Raw genomic sequence first — 22,144 nt, forward strand, 5'->3', positions numbered from 1 at the left:
CCCTCATTCATCATTCTTGATTAACAATGAATCTGTATAAACGATTATATAAATTACTTTATATTTATTGGTCTTGCTATTATAAAGTAAAACAAAACAAAACCCTGCCCTGAGTCATTATTCTCCATGCTCGGTTCCCCCCAGAAAGAGGCGACCTTTCCACATCCATGACAACACATTCTTCCTTCCCAGCTAATTCACTCAAATATGCCGTTTAATTAGCCCTCGCAGTGGTGAGGGGAGATTAGTGACAATAGCCCAGCAATACAGGAGCCTGATACCACAGGACAGTCAAATTCCTTTAGAAATGAACATACTGTATCCACTGGCTCTCTTGGACGCACATCAATTAAACACAAAGGGAACCCACGGGAAAGAAGGGGGCACTGACTCAACGGGGGGATCTGGGGAGCTTTGGTCAGCAGAACAGTGAGGCCTTGAATCTAGTCTGCCCCAGATTTACTGCAGATCAGCACCAGAAATGTATAGAGGTGTGTATCAAATAAAAGATCTCAAGAGATATGGCGTAAGAACAGGCAGACTGAAGTCAAAAAACAGAAATCTGAACTTCACTAAATGATACTTTATAGGAATAGTACTAGAAATGTACTCACTCTCAGTCCATCTAAGATGTCTATGAGTTCATATCCTCATTGAACTTTAGCATTACATTACTTTCACACCAGTGGATCCTCTGCAATGAATGGGTGCCGTCAGAATGAGAGTCCAAGCAGCTGATAAAAACATCACAATACAACATTACAAACATCTTATGAAGAAACAGCAGTGTGTCTGTAATAAACAAACCTCAAAGACTAACTTGAAATCCTCTATCCACTATTTCTTTCTCCAGTACAAAAAAAATAAAATAATCCTAAACAAGAGAGAAATATGCACAGATTCCAAACTAATATTGGCTTTAAAAGTTAAAATGGATTAATGGATTAGTTTCTTACAAACATGCAACTTTTTTGTTTTTAGATTCTAATGGCACCCTTTCACTGCAGAAGATCCACTGGTGAGCAAGTGATGTAATGCTAAATTTCAGGTAAACTTTAGCTAAACAAATTTTTATTTTTGGGGGAAGTTGAACTGTGGAGGAGAGAGCTTAAAAAATAAATATGATGAGTAAATTCTATAGACTGAATCAAACAGGTTATAGAACACTCTGACTAAAGAGACACTTACAAAAGCCACTATCTCGTGACAACAACAAAAGGCACCATCAAGGATATCGTCAGCCAAATTTTAAAAGACATGCAGTCAAGGTCTTGTGACCTGGGTTATCTGCTTTCGATGTAGTTTTTTAAGGTCAACCACACATGAAATTCAAAGCAAATCACTAAAATGTGCATCGCACACTGAAGCAAAAAGCGTTTCCCATATATAGCTAAATCAGCAAAATAAATGCCTAAATGCGGTTGTTTCAACATTATGGCAGGTCAAGGGTCCTTCTAAAAAAATGTTGAGTTGGTCATACAAAATTCAAAGTTTAAGTTATGAATGCAGTGCAATTATTGCCTATAAAAGCTGATGGCAAGTATTTAACATCATGATGACTTCATTATCATTTGATGTGTTGAAAAACCACCAGTGATCATTTCTCATAAAATATTCATTTTATGATAGTAGCAAATAATTGTTTGATAATGTGTAAAAAAAATTATATATAGCCAAATCATGTTATTCCTTCGTTAAATACTAGGTTATGATTTTCATATCTGAAAAGGTCAAGGGACATGTTTGTCACTCTATACTGACAATGACCCAAAAGCAAGAGGAGGCAGGAATTGACTGTGGGAACATTCTTGTTAAGGGTCACATCCAGAACAGATTCCCACACAAACTTTAAAGTACACTTCACTTCTAAGGGGTGTCACAAATGATGTGCGCTCTTGTGCATTTTTGTGAGGTGCTATAGTACATATGTAAAGTATGCATATAAAGTATAAAATTGCAACGGTCACAAATGTACTAGTCCTTCATGTCAAAAGTAGTGTGAGCACTTGGAGTATGTCAGAAATGGAACAGGACATCAGTTTACTGTTACACCGGGTTAGTTGAAAGCTCAAACCTGTTTTGCCCTTAAATGTCATTAATGGTCACACACTTCTGCCCTTTGCTAAAGAACATATTGTTTCAAGCGATCTTTGTCTCAACCTTGATTTGGCAGTTATTAAGAGCCCGGACTCATCTTATTATGAAAACAGAAAAAAAATAAAGGAGGAAAATGACACAAAATCCCCTGTTAAATGGAGTTAAATCTACAAACTGCCTTATGGGATGTGAGAAACTGAAAGGGTGAGGTTTCTCGGATGAGAATCCAAATGACATCTTCACAATTTGCATTACCGCAAACCAATAGGTTTTGAATTATGGAAGTACCATAATGATCATTTACTGAAAGAGGCCAATAGATGCAATTTATGTTGTAAATAAATACAACTTTAGAAACTACAACTACAGAAAATAATAACTCATCTTTTTCGCCAGCACTTAACCAACTAATACTAGCACTTACCTTTTCTTGTCTATCATATTCTTGAAAAAAAAAAAAAACTAGCTATGTGTTCTGTACTAGAATAACTTAGACTTGTCATGACACTTGAATCTGTTGCTATTCTCTTGTTGGTCTGCTAAATGTAAATGTAAATGAATAGCTAACAAAACATGAAAAAGCTGTCACCATTTACTCACCTTCACGAAGTTCCAACCCAGTGTAACTTTTTCTTCTGTAGAAAAACAAAAGATAATTTGAGAAATTGCCATATAAGTTACAAAAACTGTTTAGTTACCAAAATTCTTCAAAACATAATATTTTATATTCCACAGAAGTAAATAAACCATACAGGTTTGGAATTTTTTTATATATAATTATATAATTTATTTAAATTTTTGGGGTGAATTAAATACAATACAGATAACAAAAAAAGAAGCAATTATGGTGTCACTTTGGTGAAATTTTGAATCCTAATGTAAATCTCAGGGCTGGGCTATTTCACGATTTAAGTTTAATATCAGCATAATATTTTTTTATGAGTTTTGTTTTGAACTGCTATGCGAATTCACTGCTGCCAAACTAGAAAAAAAAAAACAATTATCAACTGCAAAGATTCTTATTTAACCCTGTACATGCTCATTCTGTAAATGATAAGAAACGCCTTACAACCCAAATGTTTTCTCAAGAAAAATGGAAAGAGACAGAAAAAGTGAACATAGAATCAGAAATGGTCTGAAAAAGACTGAAATAGCATAAGCGTGAACGAGAGTGATGACACTTTTTTTCCATTTTGTGACCGAGAAAAAGAAAGAATCAGAAAAAAAGGAAGAAAACCTTCAATGCTCTCTTTTTCCCAGTGGTGTTAGATAAGGTTTTGTGACTGTCAGCCTGCTGGTTTGTTAACACGCTCTCTCAGCTTCACCATTTAATTACGCTGTTCTCACTTTACTTAGCTAAGCTCTGAGAAATCGATCCAGTTTGTAATTTGTAAAAAAAAACAAAAAAAAAAACACTTCTGGCCATGATTGGATTGTCAAGAGCAACTTGTGCTGACAAATGTGGATTCAAACGAACACAAAAGCAAGAGGAAAACAAAAAAAGAGCCCTCCATGCACAAAAGCTAATTAAAACACATTTATTAATCTATCATAGATGAGAAATACAACTATTAGGATCCACTGCCTTTAACTTCTCTGTACAATATTTAGGCAAGTCTAAACCAAGCATTTTGAGCAAAGCATTCCACTCAAAAGAGTCTTCTGCTGTTTGACAGCCTGTGCTACGAAATACAGCTGCCACAATCCAGTCTGTGTTCCTCTGAGCTACATCTGTTTATCTAAACTGTTTATGCAATCCTGGATGTCTTTCAGTTTATATAACATTAAAATGACTGGCTCAAACGGAGCAGAATCAATTCTGTACTCCGAGACATACGTTATCTAAAGCAAATGGGATCAAACTGCCCACTTATATAAAAATAAAATAAAAATACACTGGTGAAATATGTCATTATTGGCATATAGGTGGAGATGTCACTGACCAGACAAATCCCAAAAGTCATAGTTCATACAACATCACATGAATTGACATTTCAGGCATCATTTACTCAAATACCCAAACACACTTACACTGCGATTGACTCAAATAATAAGCAAATATCAAAGAACAGACAAAAACAAATGAATCAGACAGATGGAGAGCATAGGTTGGCTGCAGATGGCCTTTATTCGATCTATGCATAACTAAGTAGGTTGGAGAGGGCATGCTTTGCCATTAATACTGCAGTATTCTCTTAAAGTTTGATCAAATGATTTCCATGACATCTCCAGTCATGATTACTGGGTAAATTCATTTCATAGAGATTGCGGAGGAAAATGTTAATTTGTATGTCAGGTAGCAGGTTTCTATATTAACTACTGAACCTTTTTGCACATGTAGGAGGAAAAGCTTATGGAAGATTTTGCTCTAGGATTAACATTTTGCTGAACACATTTTTCAGAGCTGAGCAATATTATAAACACACGCTACTGCTCATAACTACTGCTTATCTTTGCAAGGTCATGTTAACTTGATCAAAAGTGACAGTGAAGACATGTATAATGTTAGAAAATATTTATTTTTCAAATAAATGCTTTTCTTTTGAAGTGTATAGTCATTCCACACACACAAAATTAAGCAGCATAGCTCTTCTCAACATTCAGAAATGAAAGAAATGTTTCTTAAGAAACAAATCAGCATACTAGGAATGATTTCTGAAGGATCATGTGACACAGAAGACTAGAGTTAACCTAGAAACTTTTACCAGCCCACATCACTTACTACCAATTTCCTGAGACACCATTTACTGTTGCGAAATCATGCAACGGAAAACATGCACCAATTACCAAAACCATTCAATGTTTGTGCATCAATAAATATCATAAGTGTCCATGTTGCATCACATGAGTCACGGATGATGACGTCAGTCAACGGACCGACATGAACCTGCTCACATGCTTCACCCTTTGTCACCTCTTCTATCACATTATTACTAACCTTGACATGCTTTTAATAGATAATCAAAACGAGTATACTTTTATTTAAATCAACTAAGATAAGAATGTTTCATATTTAAACTATCGTATCCTGATACATGTCTCCCTGCTTTTAATGGAGACACCATGTACCTGATACTGTGCTGCGTTTAGTTTAATCAAACGTGACATTTTAACACATTCTTGTAATATTAACCCTTAATTAAGGGATGAAAAGCATCAAGCATGGGCGCAGCATGTAAAAGAGAGAGAGTTTAACTCGCTGCCACTGGTAGTTATTATAAGACTACAAAATCAAGTCTTACACACACATAAAACAAACACAAAAACTGTAAATGATCATACAACAATAACCTTTAATAAGCAACCCAGTTAGAAGCCAGCATCGCATCTCTAGGAATGAAATCCTGAGATGTTGATGGGATGCGACTAGGACATTTTATTAATCATTATTAAAATAATTACGCCAAGGTGATATTAAGAAAGTTTATATTTACAATTACAATACACCACGACTTGTGTTATAAAACACACCGAGTCGTTATTTCTCACCTTTCTGGGATGAAACAAATCGTTTTCCTCTTCTGTAATTTCCCCTTGTGTTCTGTCGTTGGTACCTTTAGCAGCACTGAGTGTCCTACTTGACCACTACCGAGGGCAAATACAGAAACAGCGGCTTTCTCTGTGAAAACACCTTCGGCAGGACAGAGTCTTCTGACTAGACTGGGTTATATGATGAGCAGGAGACGAGAGGAGCGATGTTTCCCTAATATATAGCAACACACGGACATACACACAGCACACGGGGCACTGTGGTATTTCAACGCATGCTCAAAACAAACTCTGACGTCGGAACGCTGATAAACCCCGCCTTCTGGTGATTCTCGGCCAATAGAATTGTTCACATGCTATGACGCAACGTCCCAGTCATCTCTCTTGCCGGTGTCGTGCCTGCCCATGTGATTTCACAAGCCCGCTCAATACAGCCTCTTCACACGCCCCCTATCGCCTCACAGGACTCCCATTTCCTCCGATGTGCTGCTTTAACAGTAAAAATGGCGCCGCTAGTCTGTTTTCTTTTACTGTCTATGGTTTTGAATCTCTCTCTCTCTCTTTTTTTTAGTATTGAACAGACATATTTACAACACATAATATACAAATAACAACCCAAAAGTTAGAGGTTGAGGAAAGAGACCTCAAATATATGTACAAATATTTAAATTAATTAAAAACACATTTAAAACAATTTACAAATAAATAATATTTTAAATACAAAGCTTTTTAGGCGCTCTCAGTGCGTTTCTCGACGCCCCCTTCCGGTCTTCAGGCGGTACTGCGCGCCATTACTTAATTGACCTACATTCAGTAACCGCTGCATAATGACATGAAATAACATTTAAATATAGCCTTGTTTTTCAATATCATCATTACCAAATATCATTACAAAACAAATTATACATACAGTGAGGTCGCTGAGTGGCAGTTATTGTTCTTCAACAGAGGGCCATTGAAGACACAGAAGAAGCAGTGTTTGTTGTGGAAATGTTTTAGGGGTTTTGCTAAGCTCTCAATGAAGGGTTTAAGAGCGAGCAGGACACCACTGACTAGACAGATCACTGAACACAGGCTTACAGCAGCAGCACTGAATAAACAAACTTGCAGTCGTTTTTATTATGTTGTTTAATTTTATTATTGGTGGTAACAAACACGGACAGGACCATCACTGGTGGGGTGCAGGCATGTTTTGTTTGATTTAATTTATGTATTTATTTTTTAATTGTATATATTAATTATATCCCAGACAGATCCAGTCCGAATGGATTTCACGCGGACCAGATGTGGGCCAGATCTGGGTCAACACTATAATGCTGTCTGGGATATGTTTATGTGTGTGTGTGTGTGTGTGTGTGTGTTTCTGTTTGCGCACATCTTTCCCAAAATTCCAGATATCGGGTCGAGTCAGGAAATGTTGAGACCGTGGTTGAGACTCTGATCACACTGATCGGCACATCACATCACAGACAGACAGACAGAGCCGGAGAAAGCGAATCCCTCTGTCTTTCCAGTTATTTTTGTGTTAGTGTGGATGTCACGATCCCCACACAAGAACAGAGGACAGGTAGATCCAAATGCAGTAAGCCTTTATTAGGGTAATCCAAATCGTAATCCAGTCCAGGCAGGGGTCAAAACCAAAGTGGCAAATCAAACATAAACAGACACAAAACAAACAGGCAAGAACAAGACTTAGAAGTGGCATGATAACTACAAGGACTGGTAACACAAACTAAAACAGACAGGGTATATATACACAGGGAAATGAAGATGCTAATGGGGATCAGACTGTGTGCAATGATTAATGAACAGGGATAGCTGAGTGCAATGAGGAGACAGGGATAGTGGGGAATGAGGACATCTAGTGGTTACCCAGGGAACACAAACCAGACTCAGTGGCAGTGGAGGTAAGTGGTGATAAACAAAAGACTAAGCTACCTGTGCCCATCCTTTCACTGCATGATTCAGTTTATGAAAATGCATTTAGAATGATCACAGAAGTTAAAGTGGGTGGGTGGGTGGGTGGGTGGGGTCATTTCATATAGCTAATCAGCATCACGCGAAGACTGACTTTTTTTTCCACCAAAACCGCATGATTAATGTATATATATATATATATATATATATATATATATATATGTATATATATATATATATATATATATATATATATATATATATATATATATATATATATATACACACAGTACAGACCAAAAGTTTGGAAACATTGCTATTTTTAATGTTTTTGAAAGAAGTTTCTTCTGCTCATCAATCCTGCATTTATTTAAACAAAAAAAAAAAAAAAAGAAAAGTGATATTGTTAAATATTATTACAACTTAAAATAATAGTTTTCTATTTGAATATACTTAAAAAAAAATTATTCCTGTGATGCAAAGCTGAATTTTCAGCATCATTACTCCAGCCTTCAGTGTCACATGTAACATCCAGTCTATCACATGATCATTTAGAAATCTTTCTAATATTTTGTGTTGGAAACAGTTCTGCTGTCTAATATATTTGATGAATAAAATGTTAAAAAGAACTGCATTTGTTAAAAAAAAAAAAAAAATCTAATAATATATATTCTAATAATATATTTTCTTTACTATCACTTTTTATCAATTTAACACATCCTTGCTGAATAAAAGTATTGATTTTATTTAAAAAAAAGAAAGAAAAAAAAATACTGACCCCAGATTACTGACCAGTAGTGTATATTGTTATTACAAAATATTTATATTTTAAAAACATAGCTTCTTTTTTTTTTTTTTTACTTTTTATTAATTAAAGTATCCTAAAAAAGTATCACATGTTCTGAAAAAATATTAAGCAGCAGAACTTTGATAATGAATCATCATATTAGAATGATTTATCAACAATTAAAATCACTCTGTTCAATCGCAATGACTCACTTATTAACAGTGACTTGCTCCCACCTCCTGGCAGTTTTCAATTTCACAACTTTTTTTTTTATTTTTTATAAAATTTCAAATATCAGTATTCAAGGTTGTGATTAAAATATCAAAACAGTATTAATGCATTTGTAACTGCAGGTTAAATATAGTCATGTCCTGTATTAAACAGCGTGTAAATACATCTAAATGCCCTTTCTAATGCAGCTTCTTTGTTTTCTTTGTATTGCAACAATTTATTTTGTCAATACTGATTTCATTTGCTTGGTAAAAGCCCAAATGACTTATTATTCAAATTGACTGATTCAGTTTAAGAATTTTCCTGAAAAGATGATGCACACTTTAAAATGGCTTTATAAAGGTAAAAATGCCCATTAAAGGTCAAAATCTATTTAAACTGATTGAGAATATGTAGACTATCAAAAATTCAGGAGTCAGCTGTCCATGGTAGTCCTTAAAATATCAGCACAATAACACACTGTGACAAAATATCATCGATAAAATTCCATACATGTCCATGTCTGAGCCCCTGCACGTCCCTGATAGGGGCCCACGCAGGTCCTGATCTGAGGTTTGTGGGGCCCTAGTGCAGATTGTTCCAGTAGGCCCTGTTTGAAATTGTTTAATTTGTATGTTCTTCTCCCTTATATTCCTCATTTTGATTTTTTAACAAATCACACCCTGCTTATTATCATACATTCACATGATGACACAGGACAATAACATACGTCAATTGCATATTCCTTAATTTATTTATCTGCACTTAAACTAAAAATGGCATGAATCAATAAATGTATTTCTGGTCAGATATGCACACAGGAAGTGAAGTCACTCCTGGAAATAAAAGCAGGTGAGAGGCAGACCTGAACAGATGGGAGAAATAATCCCATTTAGCTGTAGTGCTTTCATAATACACGAACAAGTACTAGACAACGTTGACTTCACTTCTTCCTGCTTATTTAAGAGCTCATGTCCTGGATCAGTAGCTAATCTAATGCTAATTGATGGATGTAGGTTAGTGGGTCTATGGGCCTCAGTCAGATTTTACATGGGTTAATACTTTGTTCTTTTACCTGACATTTCCAGGAATCACATAGAAGCTGTGATAAGATAGACATCTGAGATGGAAGATGTCATGGGAAATGTGAAGATAAACCACAACCAATAGAAACGATACTTGAGAGTAAGGTGGAAAGTACAGAGAGTAGAAAAGATTGTATTCCCTAGTCAGCCACCCAAAGCAAACAGAATGGAGACATGTCTCCAGCATGAATCAGATCACACACAGACTTCTATAAACATAGCAAATGGGGATAAGAATTTCTGTAAGGACATGATATTCTGTGTAAAAACATTCACAGTCATACCCACAGATATTTAGTTTCAGATCACCATCTTAAGGTGCATATCTTTTCATGTTTGCTTGGGTGCAGTTTGCATTATTGTTATGGATTTAACTGTCTTATAATAACTGGCACCTTTCTGATCTCTATTCACACACACACACACACACACACACACACACACACACACACACACACACACACACACACACACACACACACACACACACACACGTTTGTTTTTGTGAAAAATGGGGACATCCCATAGGCGTAATGGTTTTTATACTGTACAAACTGTATATTCTATGGGCCTACACCAACCCTACACCTAACCCTTACCCTCACAGGAAACTTTGTGCATTTTTACTTTCTCAAAAAAAAAAAAAAAAAAAAATTCTGTATGATTTATAAGCGTTTGAAAAATTGGGACATGGGTTATGTCCTCATAAGTCTCCCTCTCCTTGTAATATCTGTGTCATACCCATGTCGTTATACAGAGTTGTGTCCTGATATGTCACAAAAACAAGAGCACACACGCACACACACACACACACACACACACACACACAGTTCATTTAAGAGTGGCCTGCAAGCAAAGCACTTGCTGTCGATCAGTGACTCTCAATGTCAAACTTCCAGCATGACATGTAAACATCTTTATTTATTTTTTTTATAAAATTGTAGATTCTTTTAAAATATTATTTTTCATTTAATATTATATTTTCAGTAATATCAGTAATACTAACAATTTATTATTTTAAATACTTTTAAGCACTGTTATTTTTAGTTTTTGTTAATATTTTAAATTCATTTCTTTTTCTTTTTCATTTTAATTTTAAAGTTTTACATTTAAAAAAAAATGATTACTTAGTTTGCTCCAGTCTTCTGGTTTAGAACCACTGTTGATAACCACTGAAAAGTAATACATTACTTTACCAGTTACTTAGAAAATTATTCCGTTTACATTACTTGTACATAGTGTCACTAACATTAACAGAAACACACTGGTTTTGATCAAGAGTAGTGCATCTTTTATTCATCGGATCTACATTAAACTGTTCCAACCAAATAAACAAAGAATAAATAAATAAATAAGAGCTTTTAGGTAATTTAGATGTTGCTACTGAAAGTGAATTGAAAACAGACTTTTAATTAACTTTGAATCTTTAACTTCACCTTCATCATAGTATTTGTTCCTTCATAGATGAGAAATAGTTTCCCAGCATCCCCAAATAAAAGCTATCCATATTCCTGATAATAACAAGGAGATTCCCACGGTTGCACATTGTGTACTGTACTTAATGAAATAATATGTAACCTTTACAAACCATGGCCAAAAGCAAAAAATAAATATAAACATATGGTACAGTATATATCTCAGTCTGTTTTAAATATATATATATATATATATATATATATATATATATATATATATATATATATATATATATATATATATATATTCAAATTAATATATATATATATATTTTTTTTAATGAGCATAATAATAAAACTTTTAAACCACAATTTTAATAACCAGGACATGTCCGTTCATGCCCAAACCCTGCATTCCATTAGACATCTCCTGACAAATAAATACATTCCTGAAAATAAAACACTTACTTCTCTACTTCTAAAATGCCTACACTGTAAATATAACTTTGAATATACCCCATTTCTGTGCAAGAATCAAACAGGACCAAACAAATCATCCTGGCCCCACTGATATGTGCAATACAGCTTTGAGCAGAACTTATAAACACTGGTACACTAACTTCACGCATACAGTTGCTTTAGTTTGCTTACAGTCTTCTGTGGGTTACTGGCTTACAAGGAAGAAAATGTACAACTTAGTCAGTCTCCATGCAAGAAAATCACAAATATCTCACATATTTGGACAGGCATGCTTCAGGCCGGTTTTAATCACATTAATTCTGTTCTTTTGGTGAGTAGTCTCTGTTGTGCTTCAAATCGTCATTGGTGCTAGACGCTCCTTTGGGTCCCTTGAAATCCATAGTTACTGTACTCTCCTTCAAACTATGGTATCTGGAAGGTTGAGACTGAGTCTTGTAATGTCCCTCATTCGTAAGGCAGAAGAAAGCAGTCCAGAGCGGTGATGGTTTTTATATGGACGTCAGAGAGCCCATTGGAATCCATCAACCAGTGATACAAAACGTGGCTTTGTTACTAAATTTATTGATTCGGTTCAGAAAGTTCCACCACATGGTTGCCAGTATTTAGCAACTAGAAGGATCCCGGGCGTCCAGGCTTTTCTTTTTAAAAGCAGTCCTGCTGTGAAGCACAAACTGTGATGCCATACTGTAGGCTATGTGTTGGTCTATAGGATTTCTACGGAGTGCAGCAGGCATGGGAGTAGTGCTACAGGACAAGACAGAGAGTGACTGCTGTGCTAGTTTGGTATATAGACATGTGGAGAGAACTGGATTGGGACATTGAGGGCTGTTTTAGCTTTAGATCACTCCACTCCTGTCCTAAATCACATTTTCAAAAAGCTGCATGGAGTTCATGATGTTTTCGTCCTGGAAAGCAGAAGAGGAATCAGTTATGACCGTTTGAAATAGTCGGCATCAACCTTAACCTTAGTTATCATTCGCATAGTTATCAATTCTCACTCACTCAGTCATTGTTTTATGAAAATTCACATTTGAAATTATTGTAATAAATTATGGATTTACAAACTATTTAAATTTAGTTTTGCATCGAATACAATGTGATTATTTTAAAATGGGTGTACATTTTATGTAATTTTTTACTGTTTATTTCTGTTTATGTAATTTGGAGATTTATTTAAACGTGATCATTTCCATAAAAATTGTTTCACAAACTATTTGAATATTTTTGCACTGAATTAAATGTAATGATTTACAGAAGAATGATTTTAAGAGCAGTTGATGTAAAGGTTTGTATTGTGTTTATTTATGGTTTTACAAACTATTGACTTTTTTATTTAATTAAATGGGATAATTAACATAAAAATAGTTATATAATGTATTTAAGACTTTGCATTAATCTAAAGGTGATACATATGCATTTTATGAGCAATTCTTGTAAATTTTCACATCAAACATTAAAACTTTTTTTTCATTTCAAATCATTTATTTAAGAATGTCGTTTCAAACCATTTACACCGACATTTGTGAGTAAACACTGATTTCAACTTACTTTCTGACAGGTCTCAATAAACTCCTCAATAGTGACCACACCATCTCGATTTCTGTCCATTTTCTATAAGAAAATGCAGTAAGTGTAGAAGATACTCTGGTATGATTGTTTTTATGTCTTTATATAAATGTGCTTTCCACTGATACCTGGAAGAACTTTTCCACATGTTCAGATGGAGCTTCATCTCGCACACTGGGGTAAGTGTACCTGCCCATCATGTCATAGATTGACTTCATGATTAACAGCATCTCCTACACACACACACACACATGCCACTTATTACTATTTGAGTCTGCTTTACTAAAGAGTCAGTGAAGAAGCCTCTGGTGCATTAGAACATAAAAGTTTAAGAAGAACCTCTTTAGTGATGTATCCATCCTTGTTGATGTCATAAAGGTTGAAAGCCCAATTGAGCTTTTCAGTGACAGATCCTCTCAACAACACAGACAGACCAATCACAAAGTCCTGTCATAGAGAGCAATGAAGACAATGAAAAAAATGAGGGTGATAACAAAAAAAAAAAAAGCTGTGATTAAGGATATTCTCACCTCAAAACGAATTGAGCCATTTCTATCGAGATCAAACGCATTAAACAAGAAGTGCGCATATGTGGTGGCATCTGAGGAGAAAAATAAAAAAAAACAGACTAATTAGTCCAATTAGCCCCAAATCACAACTCATGCAAAACCAATAAACATATTTACTGGTTTAGTGAAAAAAAAACAAAAAAAACACATGTATTTACCCCCTTGGGGAAAGAACTGAGAGTAGATGGTCTTGAAAGTTTCCTCATCAACCAAACCACTTGGGCACTCCTTAAATGGAAAGAGAGGCACATCTAATTAAACATTTCATTACACAGATAATGGACTAATTCTCACTGTGCCAGATCGGCAGCTCATGAACGCTTTAAATAAGTGAAATGTGCTAATTTTCTGTCCTATATAGTACACACCTGCTGAAACAATCAGAAAGAACAACATCTCCAACCCCAAAGCTCTTCATTAAAAATAAACGGTATCCCTTTTTTTATGAATAATTAAAATACTACCAATGTTTGCAATTGGGTTGAGTTTTCATCTGGTGGACAATAAAATGGTTGAAAATTAAATGAAATTTAATGTCCAACGTTAAGCTTTTATTTTTTATAACAATCTTTTAAAATTATAGCAAAAGTACCAAAATCTTACTCTGCAACACAGTCTCGATATTTGACCCACCGCAAAAAAAAGAAAGAAAACAACTGAGCACAAACATTAACTCAACTTGAATCCTTATTTGTCCCCTCTCTTCAACAGATACTCACGTTTTTGAAGCCCCTATAAAGGGACTGCAGCTCCTTCTTGGTGAATTTGGTCTGAGCCTGCAGCTGCTCCAGACCCTCGGGCTGATGTCGCACCGTGGACAGCTCCAGCTCACTGTCACTGCTGTCTATGGGAGAGAAAGAGCAGAAAAAGAGAGAGGAAGAGGGGGAAGGGGTCAGGAACGGGGTGAGTTGATGGCATGCAGGACGGGATGGGGTGAGAGAGCATTTCAAAGGGGGAGACAGCGGTTGCGAGGAGAGAAAGAGGAAGAAAAAGGGGAGTAAAAGCAAAAGAGTTAGCATTAAAGTCAAAGATGTGCAGGAAGAGGAAAGAGAAAGAAATGGAGGTTTGATAGACAGGGTGACTCTTTCTTTTTCAATGGGAATGACTCATTTTAGGGTTTCCTTACTGTTCAGACATTATAATTGGTGGAATTGAGCTAGTATAGTCAATCACATAATGAAGAAAGCATGCCACAAAAAGAAAAGAGACTAAACTAGACAGGTGCTTACACTCACCGTCTTTACAAAAACAGAAAAAAAGTGAGAAAGGGAGGAACGAGAAGGACAGAAAGGGTCAGAGAGAGTGAAAGGAGAAAGAGAGAGAAATGGTCAAGTCCAAAAATCCCACAAAAAACAGAGCAATCACTAAAAATAAAAATAAAATAAAGGTAGACAAGTTTTGTACTTTGGCAAGTACTAAAATTATTAAAGCTATGACAAAAGCACAAAACAAAATGACTAAAACTTACATTAAAAGTTCAATGGAAAATATAAAAATAATTGAAAGTGTGAATAAATACTATAATTGTATATAAATAATGTAAAAGAAGAGCTAATAACCATGTGAAGCTTCAGGGAACAAAAGTTACCTATTTCTAAACCGACATTGAAAGCTTAAAGAACCCCCAAAAAATCTGGAATCCAGCGGGAATGCTGTTGATTGTTACACACGGAAAAATAAACAACTAAACGAAACTGGTTTTCCAGTAAAGAAAAAGAAAAACACAAACATCCTTAATTAAACAAAATTGTGTTTAAGAAGCAAAAACTGTATATGACAATAAGATAAAATTTGTATTAATAAAATAAATAATTAAAATTCAATTTCATTAAAACTTTTAAACTTCAATCTAACAAACTTTAGTGGGTTTTATGCTCATAACAAGAAAAACAAATAGTTATATTGGAAAAAAAATACAACAACTAAATTCAGCATACATTTTCTGAATATTAAATACAAATTTGCCCCCCAAATAAATGTATTTTATTTTAAGGAAGATTAGATATTTGGACTGAAATGCCACGGATCAGATCCTGTCCAAAACAGCAAATACAGTGTTAAGCTCATGTAAATATAAGACAAGTAGGCTACAACATCTATAAACAACATTTTTAAGCAACCCCTGGAATGATGTTTGCTAGTTTCCCTCTCTTTCTCTCACCTGTCTCAGTTATGTCTATGAGTCCAAGCAGATGCATGAGTTTGAGAAACATGATGACCAGGCAGACGATGCCCACCGTCTGTAACCCCTCTGTCTCCCATCTCACACTCATCCTGACACACTGTCCCTCAACGCGTCTCCTTCTTCCAACTCAGCCCAGTTTTAGACTGTTAATTCCACAAGCTTCATAATTGAAACATAAGTATCCTAGAAAGCCGATAACGTAATTGAGGTAGAAAGATGGGCTGATTTCGAGAAACATCTGTTACACTTCTCAAAAAAATTAAAAAATAAATAAAAACCTGGAAAAAACTCCAGAAAAACATCTTATGTTTTTATCATCTTGTTTTAGCCTTGTGTCTAAAATGACTTTGGTAACTCTCCTCTCTCATTCCTCTATTCTTCTCACATCTATTTAAAAAGTTCACTCTGACACAACTTTCAAAGGGAATTGAGAAAACTCCCACTCAGGAGACAAGGTTGTCCCAATTAGATTTAGACACAACTTGACATGATGATAAAAGACAAACACCTTGTCCCACCTGAGTCAATGCAGCAAATCATTTTGTAGTACATACATTTTGGTCCTCAGGAATACAGTTCATATCAAGCTTCCCTAATGGAAGTACAAAGTTTTTATGCCTTTGATTGGTCTGCAATGGACATTTAATATTTAAAGTTGTTGGAACAGATGCACAATCACAAGGTGCCCTAAATCCTGCTTCCCTTGTCTTGTGAACCAGTTTCCCACGACTAATTGTTCTCTCTGTATTTCAGCCTTTGTGATATGACGTGATCTACAGAGACTGTTCTTCATTTATCCTCCTACTGGCAGCATTGTTATTCAGTGCTCTCTTGCCAAGAGTGATCCTTTAGATTTTGTCATGCAGACCAGATTTATGACAGCCAAAACCATTAGCACCGAAGAACTGAAGAGTTTCCAAAGGGGATTGATACTAATGATGCTTACAAAAGGATGACTGATGTTTACCGTTTACATAAACAGCACAAATGCATTTTACAGGCCAAAGTTTAATACATCTTTAGTATTAGAGAGCAAATATGATCCAAATGGGTCTTGAACTTGGACCCTGAAGTGCCAATAAGTATGCAAAAAAATAATAATAATAATAATTCACAAAGGAAAATGATTTTAACAAAAAAAGGTATTTTGTCTGTAAAAATGCATTTTAATTATAATAATAATGAATTGATATACACTACTGATCAAAAGATTGGGGTCTATAGGATTTAAAAAAAAAATTGTTTTGAAAGAAGTCTCTTCTGTTCACCAAGGCTTCATTTATTTGATAAAAAAATCCAGTAAAAATAGTAATACTGTGAAATTGTATTCTAATTTAAAATAGCTGTCTTCTGTCTGAAAAATATTATTTATTTCTGTGTTGCAAAGCTGAATTTTCAGCATCTTTACTCCAGTCTTCAGTGTCACAGGCTCTTTCAGAAATCATTTGAATCTGCTGATTTGCTGCTCAAGAAACTATTTTATTATATACAGTTGTGCCACTTAATATTTTTGTGTAAACAGTGACAACATTTATTTTATTTTTCTTTCATTTTTCTTTTTGATTCTCTAATTAATAGAAAGCTCAAAGGACGCATTTATTTGAAATAGATATCATATATAACATCATAAATGTCATTTTTGACCAATTTAGAACCAGAATTTCTAATCATGCCAACCAGCCAAAACTTCACTCATTGGTTCCTCGCCTGAGCTCATCTCCCAGGTTTGAGATCATAAAGAAACATCTCCCTCTGGTGGCTGATGCTTCACGTCTGCGGTGCACCACAGTAGACAATTTGCATTAAACTATGAGCAGAAACATGCAAGTTGAACAAAATAATAGTTGACAGATCAAATTCTTCTCATGAAACAAAGCCGGCGCGTATTGATCATTACGCAAGCTTCCCTTCAAAAGTAATACTTAAGCGTCTCTGATTACGTATAAGATTCACAAAAGCAGAAGCCCAAAATAAACTTCACCCTCCTGAAATACACCTCTCAGGAATAGATAGAGATGTAGTAAGTGATGCCACTGAGCTAAAAATAGCCCCCTGCTGATCCGCTGGGTGGTCCGGCTCATGGGCCAGTACTGGAAGAAGATTTACGTGTAGATTACAGGAGGCTCTCAGACACTTCCAGATGATCAAGTGTTTGTTTGATAACTGATGGTTATAAAAGCTGATGTGTTATGCCTATACTGTTAGCACCTATACCATATAGCCTTGTTAAAAAAAAAAAAAAAAACTGCGTTAACCAACCTTTAAAACTGCTGGTCTTACATGGTTTTATCTGGTCTACCTTGATTTCCCAGTCTGACAGCTCAAGTCAGAGCATCATAAAAATACACAAACCAGTCCAGCCATATGTGACCCTGAACCACAAAACAAGTCAAGGGTCAATTTTTTGAAATTGAGATTTATACATAATGTGAAAGCTGATAATAAATAAATAAGCTTTCCATTGATGTATGGTTTGTTAGGAAATGTGACAATATTTGGCCGAGATACAATTATTTTAAAATCTGGAATCTTGAATGTGCAAAAAAATTGCCTTTAAATTTGTCCAAATGAAGTACTTAGCAATGCAAATTACTAATCAAAAATTAAGTTTCGATATATTTATGGTAAGAAATTTACAAAATATCTTCATGGAACATGATCTTTCCTTAATATCCTAGTGATTTCTGGCATAAAAGAAAAGTGTATATGTTCCACTCAAAGTGCATTGATTTGTGTGAGATTGAATTTGAGTTGTATTTATTTACAGAGGTATATGACATCACACTTGTCTCTCTGTGAAGACGCTGTGCAGCGCAAACCCACGAATTAATGTTCAGAAGTGAAGTGAAACTTCTCAATTATCTTAGCTAACAGAGTGTGTTAAAAATGTAAAAGATTGGATGGCAAATAATTTTCTCCAATTAAATTCAGATAAGACAGAGATATTAATTATTGGACCAAAAAACACTACACAGAATCTAGTAGACTACAGTTTGCAGCTAGACGGATGTACTGTTACTTCCAGTCAAAAATCTGGGTGTTATATTAGACAGCAATTTTTCTTTTGAAAATCATATTTCCAATGTTACAAAAACTGCATTCTTCCATCTTAGAAACATTGCCAAGCTATGAAACATGTTACCTGTTTCTGATGCAGAAAAGCTAGTTCATGCATTCATGACCTCTAGACTGGACTATTGTAATGCACTTCTAGGTGGTTGTCCTGCTTCGTCAATAAACAAGCTACAGGTAGTCCAAAATGCAGCAGCTAGAGTCCTTACGAGGTCAAGAAAATATGATCATATTACCACAATTTTACAGTCTCTGCACTGGCTACCTATTAAGTTCCGTATCAGTTACAAATTATCATTACTTACCTATAAGGCCCTAAATGGTTTAGCTCCAGCGTACCTAACTAGCCTTCTACCACGTTACAACCCATCACGCACACTAAGGTCACAAAACGCTGGACTTTTGGTAGTTCCTAGGATAGCAAAGTCCACTAAAGGAGGTAGAGCTTTTTCACATTTGGCTCCCAAACTCTGGAATAGCCTTCCTGATAATGTTCAGGGTTCAGACACACTCTTTCGCTCAAACGCATCTCTTTCGCCAAGCATTCGAATAATGTATCTCTTAAATTGTGTGTGTAGTTACGTCTGATCAAATGTGCATTTTTATTCATTAGCTTGGGTTAAACTAATTTTAGTTTGTTGGATCAGCAGCTATACTAATGATGTCTCTATTTTGTTTCTATGTTTTTGCCACGGGATTTACATCCCGTGGTAACTAGGATTTACACAAGCTCCAGTCTGAGAAGAGATGATGCTGACCCTCATAGGACCTCAGATGATGCTAACCCTGAATCAACAAACAGAACTAACAATTATTGCTACAAGTGTGACTGAATCATATAATTATTAATTAATGATATTAATAATGTTCATCTTCTAGCTGACTACGTCTTGTATTCATTTATTTTTTTCTAAAAATCCTGTCAAACGTGCACAAACTGACAGGCACCACCATAAGCTACTACTAAATATTGTAGAAACATAATTTTCTGTAAAGTTGCTTTGTAACGATTTGTATTGTAAAAAGTGCTATACAAATAAACTTGAACTGAATTGAAAAGTAAACGTCAACAGATTTCCCCTGCTCAGGGAGTAGGGAGCAATGAACATTGTAGGTGCGTTCCATTCGACAGGGTCCCTACACAGTGTTCACTGCTCCCTACTCCCTGAGCACGGTATATCAGTTGAAGTGGACTTCACTGACAATAACCGCTCATTTGGAACGCCCTGTAAACGTAATCAAAGAAAGTCACCGATGGGGTCGCACAGATTATGATATAATATATAAGACTACATTCATATTTTAATTTTTATTTACAATCAATCACATTTAAAATATGTACACTATACAATAAAAAAATCATTGAGTACTATATAATGAAAAACATATGTTTATTATACACTTTAATTTACAATTGCTGCTATTACTTGACAGACGCTAGTGGCTGTGGCCATTTAGCCTCCTTGTTAGTGCGTCCGCCTCCCATGCCGGAAGACCCGAGTTCGAGCCCCACTCAGAGCGAGTGCGAGGAGCGTCAGGGAGGACCCGAGTGAGAGGGGTTACATTGGTGCCGTGACCCGGATGGGAGTGAGGTTTAGGGGGGTGAGTGTAACGGAGGCCAGCGAGCAGTGCTGTGCAGGTAAACCTCACTCCCCGATCTCAAGAGACGCACTAGCGACAGACGCTAGTGGCTGTAGCCATTTAGCCTCCTTGTTAGTGCGTCTGCCTCCCATGCCGGAAGACCCGGGTACGAGCCCCACTCGGAGCGAGTGCGAGGAGCGTCAGGGAGGACCCGAGTGAGAGGGGTTACACAAGCATGTGAATTCATCAGTTTCTCCTGAAATACAAGTAACAAGTGGCCGGTGAACTGAGTGAAGAATAAAGTGAACTTTATAGTTACTTACACAATGCGTACCTGAAATTAATAAAACACATCGACAAATAAAATTTGAATGGATTGTTATTGTTGCTTCCATAGACATGTATATTTTTCAGACTGCAAATGTAATTTTTTTACCAGTACTTCTGTGTATTTAAATGTATGAAACCTAAAATATACATTATGTAATTAAGAACACGGCATAGTTGTGATAATATGAAAAGAGCATTCCACATCTCTCTCTGGCTTAGTGCCAGCTAAAGCGCAAAGGCACAGTTTGAATTTGACAGTTATGGGACGTCACTAAACGTTCTAAAACCCATATGTGGGACCGTACTGCTCAAAGGGTTAATATTGTTGTCTCTGCGCTTATGGACACATGACATCACAGTATAGTAAGGGGCGTGACATTTCCATCACACACTTGAGATATTTCGGCCAATCACAATGCACTGGATAGCTGGCCAATCACAGCATACCTCACTTTTCAGACCGATGAGCTTTGTAAAAATCAATGCATTTCAGAAAGGCGGGGCATAGAGAACAGATAAACAATACTGTACAGTATGTGGGAAATAATGTGTTTTTTTTTTTTTTTACTTAAACTGCATAAACACATTTCATTACACAAAATACACAAAACTTGCTTAAACCAGCAAAACTATCTGCCAATGTGCACAAAGTGACTTCAGAAACTTCCAACTCCAAAGGAAGTCCTTTGTACATCAACTCCGTTTTGGTTGATGTACGCAATGGACTCTGTGTTGTCCTTTTGGACCAGCACGTGCTTGCCTTGAAGCGACCTTTGAGATGGTTCTAGGCAAGGCACACTGATAACAACTCTAGGCAATTGATGTGTCAATGCAGCTGCAGGCCCATCCAAAACCCTGAGACTTTATGCCTGTTGTACATGGCCTCCCTGCCCATGGTGGAGACATCCATGTGAACCACAGCATGCCTGGAGATCTGCTCTAGGGGCACCCCTGCCCAGAGGAATGCAAGATCTGACCACGGGGTGAGGGTTTGGTGACAGGCCGGTGTAACTTGGACCCGGTGAGCGCCACGCTTCCACGCCCACCTTAGGATTTCGCCATGAAGCCAGAGCTGGAGCAGCCTTATATGTAACAGACCAAGCAGTGTAAGTGCCGCTGCAGCCGCCATATGCCCCAGGAGCCTCTGAAAAGTTTTCAGTAGGAACGCTGTCCTGACCTTGGATATATTCAAAAAGACTAGCACCAACCGCACACGTTCCTCTGTGAGGCACGCCGTCTGTTCAACTGAATCCAACTCCATACCGAAAAAATAGATCCTCTGCATCAGGGAGAGTTTGCTCTTTTCCCCATTGACCAGGAGGCCCAACAGGCTGAGGTGCCAGAGCACCAGGTGAGTCAAC

General features: G+C 36.1%; 2 protein-coding genes across 10 annotated transcripts in view; both read right to left on the reverse strand.

The window, feature by feature from the left end:
- The window catches only part of LOC113107458 (solute carrier family 23 member 2-like), a 31,941-nt gene extending 25,913 nt beyond the window's left edge, over positions 1-6,028 (reverse strand). Inside the window, exons 1-3 of one of the 6 annotated variants that reach the window (XM_026269989.1) lie at positions 5,587-6,025; positions 2,698-2,732; positions 615-734 (exon numbers count right to left, since the gene is read on the reverse strand). The gene's annotated coding sequence lies outside the window, so the exon portion shown is untranslated. Of the gene's footprint in view, positions 1-614; positions 735-2,697; positions 2,733-5,586 lie in introns of those variants that run through there. The other 5 variants (XM_026269984.1, XM_026269990.1, XM_026269986.1 and 2 more) reach the window with 5 other exon arrangements.
- A 5,324-nt stretch (positions 6,029-11,352) lies between these two features.
- The window catches only part of LOC113107459 (calsenilin-like), a 47,962-nt gene continuing 37,170 nt past the window's right edge, over positions 11,353-22,144 (reverse strand). For 2 of the 4 annotated variants that reach the window (XM_026269991.1, XM_026269994.1), the window contains 8 exons: positions 15,853-15,855; positions 14,335-14,459; positions 13,774-13,843; positions 13,577-13,647; positions 13,386-13,493; positions 13,175-13,279; positions 13,029-13,091; positions 11,353-12,385 (listed from right to left, as the gene is read on the reverse strand). In XM_026269991.1, the coding sequence (XP_026125776.1) occupies positions 12,338-12,385; positions 13,029-13,091; positions 13,175-13,279; positions 13,386-13,493; positions 13,577-13,647; positions 13,774-13,843; positions 14,335-14,459; positions 15,853-15,855 (593 nt within the window). In that variant the 3' untranslated portion in view covers positions 11,353-12,337. Of the gene's footprint in view, positions 12,386-13,028; positions 13,092-13,174; positions 13,280-13,385; positions 13,494-13,576; positions 13,648-13,773; positions 13,844-14,334; positions 14,460-14,850; positions 14,854-15,776; positions 16,697-22,144 lie in introns of those variants that run through there. The other 2 variants (XM_026269992.1, XM_026269993.1) reach the window with 2 other exon arrangements.

This window comes from Carassius auratus, chromosome 8, assembly GCF_003368295.1.
Source record: "Carassius auratus strain Wakin chromosome 8, ASM336829v1, whole genome shotgun sequence".
In the NCBI taxonomy this organism is placed as follows: Eukaryota; Metazoa; Chordata; class Actinopteri; order Cypriniformes; family Cyprinidae; genus Carassius; species Carassius auratus.